Here is a 9,025-nt window from a genome sequence, read left to right on the forward strand (position 1 = left end):
TGTCGCTCTCGCTGACTGCAAAGAGGAAGAGCAGCGCCGTCGCGCCGCCGTCCATGTCAAATTCGAAGACATCGGTCGAGGGATCGACTGCGGTGTCCTGCCGGATGCGAAGCCACGACGACGAGTCCATCGTTTGGTCCACGGCGATGTGGTACTTGCCTGGCGGCGAATCGATCGTCCACTTGACGCGGATCCGCTGCGCAGAGTTGAGGATCGTCGGCTCAAAGCAAGGGGGGTCGTCGCATGCTGCAAGGGGCGGGGGGTCCAGGTGAGAGAGAGCTGCGGGCCAAGTGACGCCTGAGGGAGGGTGCGGTTGCACCGGCAGCGCAGCCGAGGGAGCCGAGCAGCAGCGCCGCCGCCTTCGACGCACGCATGCCGCACGCAACTGCGGCTGCAGGCGAGTGCTGCGGCGCAGAGGAGGCTCCAACAGCCTGGCTGCAAGCGACGCGGGTCGGTCGGATGCGGCCGTCCCAACTCACAGATGGATAAGAGAACGAGCAGAGACTCACCCCGCTCGTTTTCTTTGTTGTCCATCGTGTGGTAGCCGTCCGAGCCAGAAGGTGTGTCCTTCCCTGACGATTCCGTTCTTGACATGGAGCGCGTCGTAGTACTGTCCCTTGTGCTCTTTGACCCAGCCTTTGCCGGTCGCATGGACAAGCGGGCCCTGTGACTTGTGGCCGCGCTCTTTGCACCCAAGAACCTTGAGCAAGGTTTGGTCGAGGGTGCTGCCGAAACCAAATTTGTGGCCCAGTGACGCACAGCATCCGCCGTGTGCTGCCGAGCCCTGTCCAGCCTGCCTCGTCTTTGTGAGGGCGCTCTGGGCACCTTGACTTCGTAGTGGACATCGCGCTGGGACTGCAGGTCCCCGCCGATCTCACACATGTACATGTCGGTGACGTGCCCCTCGTTGAGATGAAAAGTCGTCTTCTGAGGGTTCGCCTTGTCACCGAGCACGAGCTTGCCGCAGGCTCGTGCACGGACCATGTTGTTAGAGTTGTTTGATATTGCTAAAAATCTCTCCCATGTTGGCCGCCGCATACACGGTGCCGTTGTGACGAATGTTGTGCTCGCACGGAATGTCCTTCGATCCGTTTGCAAGCTGGTCGCCCTCCCGCATACCGATGGTGACTGTCTCACTAGCCGCCTCCTTGGCGTCGTACACGTACTTGGCGCTGGAAATGTAGTAGTCGTGGCGGCGCTGTAGTTCACAGTGAAATGGAACGCTCTGAGGTTCGACTTCGAGCCAGTGCGGCAGTGCGCGGAGTGGGGCTGGGGTGGGCCTCTGGCAGAGGCTCCCTGACAGTGGGGCCATCTGGCGGCCAATACTCTTTTATGTGAGAGAGCATGCGACTTACGATCGAGTTTGTTTTGTCTCATTGGATACACTGCGGCGATCGCCTACAACGCCCTCTCCGCAAGCGCGCCCTGGCGTGTTTTCTCCGCTTTCTCCCTTGTCTTACCTCCACATGATGGAGGGGTTATCAATCATTCTGAGGGCAGCTCGTTCACCCACGTCGAAGCTCGCAGTCCAGCACCTTGCCGTCGCCGCCGCCGCAGAGGCTGCCCGTCGAGTTGCCAAAGATCGCCGCCTCAAAGTCGAGCCCGCTTCCGCGCGGAGTGCGCGTCAGGTAGAGCTTGAGCCAGGCGGCTGCAAAGTAGGCTAGCCTTGGGTTGTAGTCCGTGCCGCTCTGGGGCTCGTGGTGCGTGGCGCCCACCTTGTTGACCAGGCCCCGGACGGGCCAGGCGCCCGGCGCGTCGAACAGCGCCTTGGACCACGCCGGCGGCGCCGTGTCCTCCGCCGTGCCAGTAAAGACGAGGAACGGCACGCGCAGCGCGGGGTAGGTGTGCGTGAAGGGGTGTAGCAGGACGGCCGCGCTTATGTTGTGGGAGGAGGAGTTGCGCGCCGCGCTGAACGCTGTCGCCTGGCCTCCCATCGAGTGCCCAACCACACCGTACCCTGCAGAGCGGTTTATCGGCAGGGCCATGGCGTCGCTGCTCCGCGAGGCCCACTCGAGGTTGAGCAGCTGCTGCTTGTAAAAGTCTCCAAAGCAGGGCGGGTCCCACGGCAGAGACTTGCAGTCGGAGATGCAGCCGATGATGCAGGAGCGGGCAAAGCCGACCACGAACCCGTATGATGCGAGGGCTGGTCCGAAATCTGCGTAGTCCTCGACACCGCCGTGCTGATCCCATCCCACGTCGTCGCCAAAGCCATGCGCAAAGGCGATGTAAGGGAAGCGCTCGTCGGGTGCGCCGACCGGGATGACGACGTCGATGTTCGGACCAGTGAAGTCGAGCGACTCGACCTGAAACTTCGCCTGCCTGACTTGGTAGGGGCCAAGCGGCGGAGGAGCGAGGCGAGGGCCAGGCGACCGCCCGTCTCTCTCTGGCGGGCCGGCCGCGGACGGCGGCGCAGGGTGCGAGTCAGACGACCACGACCACAGTGCGGCACTGACAGTGACCACGAGCGACATTGCTCCAAATCACTTTGGCTGTTGCTTCTCGTTGCACTTTGGCGGAGTGCCCGATGGCACCCGATGGCTTCACGCGGATAAAAAAAACCCAAAAAAACAAAAAAAAGAACGAGACCCGTGTTTACTTTACAGCCCTTGCCCTGCGAACACGCACCCCCGGGGCTAGGGCTCTCTAGCCCGTAACCCGATACCGATCATCCGGCCCGCTGGATGCGCTTCTCAGCTCACCGGCCCTGGATGTGAGGTTACCGACTGCACTCCAAGTGCTCCAAGTGAACTGCGGTCAACATGAGTAGGGGGGGGGGGGGGGGCGGAAAAGAGGAATCAACACCGCGCAGGATCTCTTCTGAGAGGCCACCCCTCCTCACCCGCGCGCGCACATGCACACCCACACGCACACGTCGGTAGGCTGTAAGGTAAGGTAAAGGTAATGCCCTCCCTGGGGGAAAGCGGGGGGGAAAGCGGAAAAGGTAAGGTATAAGGTAAGGCACCTGTGCACAACTGTGCATGTGCATGTGCATGTGCATGTGCATGGGGAGGAAAACGGGAACCGGGACCAGCCCCACGTGGATGCACATTTACAGGCCCATGCCCCCCCACATGCACAGCACATGCACATGCAACATGTTCACATGTTCATGTGCATGCAGCATGTGCATGAAATGTGTGCATGTCGCACGGCCCTGCACACACGGACGACAGTGAGGGGCCTGGCGCCGAGGCAGCCGCGTCCTCTACGACCACGGCAGCTTGATGCCCGCGAAGCCGTCGCCGCCCGCCCCCTCCCCCTCCCCGAGGTACGGGTACGCCTCGCGCATCTCCTCCATCGACAGCGTGGGGACCGTCCCGCCAACGAGCGGAAGCCGCTTGCTCTCGAGCCACGCCTCCATCTCCCCGGCCGCCAGCCGCTTGTACACTAGGTAGCCTCCCGCGCCGACGCCGGCCGCCGCGTCCACCTGCAGTGAAGGTTCCGGGCAGCGTCCGGGAAGCCTCCGCGAAGAGGAGAGGCGCGCTTTGCGTCCGCAGCGTAAACCTTTGCGACTCGCACCGCGCCGTCGGCGGTGATGCAGACGTGCCTAATGGTCGATAGAGCTCGTTCACAATGGAGAGAAGCGACGTCGCCCGTGATGGAGATGGGCCTCGTCGTCGCCGTCGCGCCGGCAAACTCCTTGGAGCTGCGCTGGCCTCCGAGGTCTGCGTCGCCGAACCGCTCCTGCATCAACGCCCCCGTCGGGAGAGAATCTCGGGTAATCTCCGGTACTCTCGGGTAATCTCGGCATCGCCGCTCCTGCATCAGGGCCCCGTCGGGAGAGAAGCCGTACTCGCCGCGCAGCTCGTTGAGCAGCACCGGCCGCCTAATCTCGGGTAATCTCGCGTAATCTCGGGTAATCTCGCCGCGCAGCTCGTTGAGCAGCACCGGCCGCCCGAACAGGCGCAGCACCTCCTTAGCGCAGACCGCGCCGCCGTCGTAGCAGTAGAAGAGCGCGGCCGGCGAGGTGAAGGGCGCGCCGCCCAAGCCCGTCAGCCCCTTGCGCGTGTTGAAGTCGGCCGAAGTGCAGCCCACCTGCTCCCAGGCGCCCGCAGCTTGCGAACCGAGCCCCAAGGGTAAGGTAAGGTAAGGTAAGGTACACTTCTCTACACACACACACGAGGTGGAGGGGGAAGGGGGGGCGACCCTCGCGTCTCCACGTCTAGGCGACAGGAGCCGCACGGCATTGAAAGTGCAAGGCCCAGTGCGCGTGGGTGTGTGTGTGCCCCAAGGGTAAGCAGCAAAGTCGACACACGCCTGCTCCCACGCGCCCTCGAGCCGCGGGTCCTACAGAAGCGCTCCGGGGCAGGGTCCCGGAGAAGAAGGCTCCCGCCGCCTCCCACGCCCCTCTCACGGCCGAGGGGCCTCGCGCAGCGAAGGAGCAGGCGACAGCGCCGTCACCTGCTCCAGGCGCGCGCAGGCTGCGTCCAGCGCCGCGATCTCCTTCTCGTCCGCCTGAGTGAAGAAGAGGTCCTCTCTCAACGCGTGGCGGGGCCGTCAGTAGCGCCGCTGCGTGTGCCCCGCCTAAGTGATGAACGGGTGCCTCGCACAAGGGTACTGACGAGTCCGGCAGTAGCGCCGCTGCTTCTGGTCTGCCGCATCCATGCCGGCGCACTTAAGCCGCGTCAGCACAGCCACCACAGCCTCGACCGCCGCCGCCTCCGCGGCGTAGTCGTACTCGCCGTGCCGCTCCAGGTCAAACGGCACCGCGGGCGGGCTCGCGCTCTCGGCGGCGGCGGCGGCGGTCACTGCCGCCGCGGCAGTGGCGGCCGCAGCCTCTGCGGCGAGCCTTGCCTGCTCGGCCGTGCCGGCAAAGATGGAGGCGGCCGTCGCCGCCGCTGCACGACCGGCAGGCTCCGGCGCAGGGAGGCTGCCGTCCTCCACGGGGAAGAGGAGGTCGTCGTCGTCGCCACTGCCGTTGCGGATCGTCAGCCATCCCTCCTCCTCGAGAGCGTCGATCTCGTCGAAGAAGGCGTCCTCGTCCGGTGGTTGGATCAGGTCGTAGAGCCGCTGCACGCTGACTCCGGCCTCGCTCGACTCGCCAAGCTGCCACTCTGTGGTGAGGACGGCTCGCAGCGGACTTGTTGCTGCCGCAACCGCGACTGGCGCGCGGAGTGACGAGCCAGTGCCAGTGCGGCGTGATCCGAGAAGCAGCCACAGCATGGAGGTTGGTGTCGGCCCTGATTCGAAGAGAGTTGGTTCGGCAAGAGGGCGCCACGCCCGCGGCACCGAGCCAGCAGCTCACCTACCTGAGACAGCCAGTATCGAAGGGCCTTGTGCGGAAAGAAGAAATCGCCTGCTGGTGTGCGTGTGTGTGTGTGTGTGTGTGTGTGTGTGTGTGTGCGTGTGTGTGTGTGTGTGTGTGTGTGTGTGTGTGTGTGTGTGTGTGTGTGTGTGTGTGTGTGTGTGTGTGTGTGTGTGTGTGTGTGTGTGTGTGTGTGTGTGTGTGTGTGTGTGTGTGTGTGTGTGTGTGTGTGTGTGTGTGTGTGTTGGTTGGTTGCCTTGAAGCATGAAAAGGAGAAAAAAACTCTGACATTTTACGAACTCCTTGGCGACGTGCGCGTCGCGTCGCCAAGGCTCTGCGACCTCGGTCGTACAATCAGCGACCTCGGTCGTACAATCGGCCGGCTGCGCGGGTTTTCGGCGAGTTTCCCGCGCACCGGCCACGAACTCGACTCGCACAGCAAAAAAATTCGGTGCTCGCGCGCCGCTCCCACGCTTGACCACACACTCGCTGCACGAGCTGCTGGCTACAAGACTCACGCGGTTGGCAAGTGGGATGTTGGGATGGCCACGCCTGAGCACACGCCGCTTGGCCGCGGCTACGACAGTTGGCTCGGCTACTATCAGCACGCAAACGAGTACTGGTCCAAGCAGACGGACATCTACTCCACTGGCATGATCGACAACTGCATCAATGACGTCTCCTTCCTTCAAATGAAGAACCCGCTGACAGGGGAGCCTCTGGAAGGCAACGAATTCCGCGACCTGAGCCTGCTGAACGCAACCTTTCGCGGCGGCGTGCGTGACACTCGCTACCTCTCCAGAGCCACGTACGAGGAAGACGTATTCAAGGAGCAGATGCTCGCCGTTGTGGCTGCTCACGACCTTTCAGCGCCGCTCTTCCTCTTCTACTCGTTCCACCTTCTGCACACGCCGCTCCAAGTGCCTCCCTCTTACTTGAGCCGCATCGACGCCATCGTCGCCGCCGCGGGCGCCCCTCCGTTCGACACGGACAACCGGCGCCTCTACGCGGCGATGGTACTGTACATGGATGAGGCCGTCGGCGAGCTAGTCGACGCGTTCCGCTCGCGTGGGATGTGGGAGAACACGCTGACGGTCTTCATGTCCGACAACGGAGGCCCGATTTACGAGCCCGGAGCTGCCAACAACTTTCCGCTGCGCGGTGGCAAGTATTCTGACTTCCAAGGTGGCGTCAACGCAAACGCCTTCCTCAGCGGCGGCTGGCTCCCCGAGGCTCGGCGAGGCTCGGAGTACGGCGGCGTCGTGCACATCGCCGATTGGTACTCTATATTATGCGGCCTCGCGGGTGTGGATGCCACCGACATTGCCGCGGCCGCCGCCGGCCTGCCGGCTGTTGATGGGCGCGACCTCCTTGCGGCCATACTCGACGACACAAGCGCTCGCACGGACGCGCTCCACCTATCGCCGAACGCCATCCTGCGCTGGCCGTACAAGCTCGTCACGGGCACGCAGGAATTTGGCACGTGGACATCGCCGCGGTACCCCAACTGCAGCACGTCAAAGTCGGCCACCAAGAGTCGCGGCCCCGAGCACAGTGCCCAGCTTCTGCTCGTGCTCGGCCGCCTCGTACACCGTGCCGAAGGTGCCGACTACTATTTTAGGCGACGTGCGCATCCTCGAGGTGAAAATCCCGTATGGGCCGCCGAGGGTGCAGGACAGCCTGACGTGGGTGTTTGATTGCGGGTACGAGCCTGGCTGCCTCTTCAATGTGCGTGCGCGCCGCTCGCATAGTCCACCACCCGCGCGTGCGCACTGGGCTTGACCCTTGGCTTGACCCCGCCTCGCTCCGCTCGTGGTGTCAGCTTGAGGACGACCCCACAGAGCACGTCGACCTGTCGCCGCGGCATGCCGACCTGGCGTATGATCTCGCCGCCGAGCTCGCGAAGCTCAACGCGACGCTGTTCGAGCCTGTGCGCGGCACCCCCAGCCTCGAGGCGTGCCTTCGCGGCATCGACGAGGGACGCTACTACGGGCCTTGGGCTCACGTGCCAGACGGCTGGTACACGCCGGTGCCGCCGCCTTCTGCCAACCAGCGAGCCAAGGACGACTTCCTCCGGTCGACACTCACGCACCTCAACAAGCCGCTGCCGTCGCAGCTCCTCGTCAAGTGCGCGCCTCCGCGCGCGCGCCCGGCTCTGCGCGCCCGGCGCTGCGCCCGCTTGCCCCTCCTCTCTATGGTGGCCTGCTCGCACGCAAAGCGCTGCGCCTCACGTGCTCGCAGGTCGATGTACGTTGGCGTGCCGTTGATGTCCTTCAACATCATCTTCCCAACCATCGACACTTGCCGCTCAAACAAGTCTTGCGACTCCCGCCTGCCGTTCTGGCCGTGCAGCTGGCCGTTTTGAGGGAAGTGCAGGGGCGGAGGGGGCTTGTCCAAGAACCACATCAAGGATGGCACGGTATACGCAATTCATGCGATACGAGTTCTGTTATATTCGCTCGGCCCAGGTGCCACATTTCCCCGGCGGGGTGAAGCCACATTTGTGAGGGCCACGCACCCCCCCCCCCCCGCACTCGAGATGTGGCATGTGCATGTGTCAGTGTCTGTACTTGTGTATGGCGCGGTAAAAAGATGGGAGGAACGAGCCAAGAACCCCACAATGCCGTGCCGACTCTGTAAATACCATCCACTTACTTGTTTTTGCATGCCTCGCCACTCTCTCGTGGGCGCGGTGATAGCGAGCGAGCAAGATCTCGCGCACAGGACCAAAATGGCGAGCGCAGCCAAGGAGAGCTGGCTTAGCTGTCCGTTTCATCCACGGACGAGGCGTCGACCGGCGCGACCAGGTCCGGCTGCGGCGTCTTCGCCTCCTTGCCGTCGTAGCGAGAAAACGTGAAGGTGGTGGAGTAAGGCCCGGCCACTTCGTAGTTGGACGCGCTGCCCTCGATCGCACCCTCTGCCATGGCAGAAGTCTTGAACGAACCGGCGAGTGGATACAGGTCCTTCTTGCCCCACTGCGGCGCCGACGACGAGAAGGACTGGCCAACGAGCCCGTGGGGTAGAGAGAGCGGGCGGCGGCGTCACCCCGGGCGCTCAGGCTAAGGTAAGGTAAGGTAAGGTAAACGTCTCCACACACACAAGAAGTGGTGGGGCAAGGGGCGCTCAGGCTGACGTGTAGGGTAGCAAATTTTCGTGTGATTACTGACGTACTTACGCGTACACAATCAACGGTGACGCATTGCACGCGCGAACGCTGCTGGACAAGTACTCCAGGGCTTTTTCTTGGCGGGAAGATCGTGGAGGCGCGATCTATCTCCCCATATCTCCCTCTACAGCCATACAGTGTCCCCATATCTCTCGCCTCTGCCGGCGTTGGAGGCGCGATCTCCCGCGCAAGAAAGGACAAGACTTGGAGACAAACGACCGGGGCGTTTTGCCACAATACCGTGCAGCCAAGGCCCGGCGGCGCAGCATCAGTCCAGCTCCAGCGGCCGCTTGGCGGGCGAGACCGGCGTGCCGGCCGAGCCGCCGCCGCTGCCGCTCCTTCCGCCGCTTTCACCGCCGTCGAGCAGCAAATCGAGCGCGCCGTTCAGCCTCGCGCGCGGGCTGCCCTGGCAGTGGGACAGCGCCCAGCGGGCTTGCTCGCGCGGGTAGCCGCACGCCTCGAGGTTGCGGGGGGGGGGGGGTATGACAGGGCGGGACTGTATTCCATTGACAGAGGCAGCGCTCGCGCCTCGAGGTTCCCCACCATCGCCTCCTCGCTGCTGAAGTGCCTACGCGGCGAAGGCAAGCACGGTTGGCGGCGCGGCGGTGGACGCC

The 9,025-nt window shown here is 63.8% G+C and overlaps 3 protein-coding genes across 3 annotated transcripts; 1 reads left to right on the forward strand and 2 right to left on the reverse strand.

Moving 5' to 3' along the window:
• Nucleotides 1-1,342: 1,342 nt before the first annotated feature.
• Nucleotides 1,343-1,980, reverse strand: EMIHUDRAFT_371721 (hypothetical protein). Its single transcript, XM_005762509.1, has one exon. The coding sequence runs from the start codon at nt 1,932-1,934 to the stop codon at nt 1,506-1,508; it is 429 nt and encodes a 142-aa protein (XP_005762566.1). The 5' UTR covers nt 1,935-1,980; the 3' UTR covers nt 1,343-1,505.
• Nucleotides 1,981-3,205: 1,225 nt separating this feature from the next.
• EMIHUDRAFT_248504 (hypothetical protein) lies at nt 3,206-5,163 on the reverse strand (the record flags this gene model as incomplete). Its single annotated transcript, XM_005762510.1, has 7 exons — nt 3,206-3,427; nt 3,505-3,684; nt 3,889-4,035; nt 4,252-4,287; nt 4,402-4,455; nt 4,639-4,689; nt 4,885-5,163. 7 exons carry the CDS (start codon nt 5,161-5,163, stop codon nt 3,206-3,208), a joined length of 969 nt encoding a protein of 322 aa, XP_005762567.1.
• A 624-nt stretch (nt 5,164-5,787) lies between these two features.
• Nucleotides 5,788-7,610, forward strand: EMIHUDRAFT_248505 (hypothetical protein; the record flags this gene model as incomplete). The annotated part of the gene is made up of 5 exons (XM_005762511.1): nt 5,788-6,261; nt 6,718-6,799; nt 6,867-6,973; nt 7,068-7,321; nt 7,487-7,610. The coding sequence occupies 5 exons, from the start codon at nt 5,788-5,790 to the stop codon at nt 7,608-7,610; spliced, it is 1,041 nt and encodes a 346-aa protein (XP_005762568.1).
• Nucleotides 7,611-9,025: the final 1,415 nt, after the last annotated feature.

This window comes from Emiliania huxleyi, assembly GCF_000372725.1.
Source record: "Emiliania huxleyi CCMP1516 unplaced genomic scaffold EMIHUscaffold_674, whole genome shotgun sequence".
NCBI lineage: Eukaryota > Haptophyta > Isochrysidales > Noelaerhabdaceae > Emiliania > Emiliania huxleyi.

Bases quoted from the DNA above. Each gene is read 5' to 3' on its own strand.
- EMIHUDRAFT_371721 (XM_005762509.1), bottom strand. From the start codon at position 1,934: ATGGGAGGCCAGGCGACAGCGTTCAGCGCGGCGCGCAACTCCTCCTCC.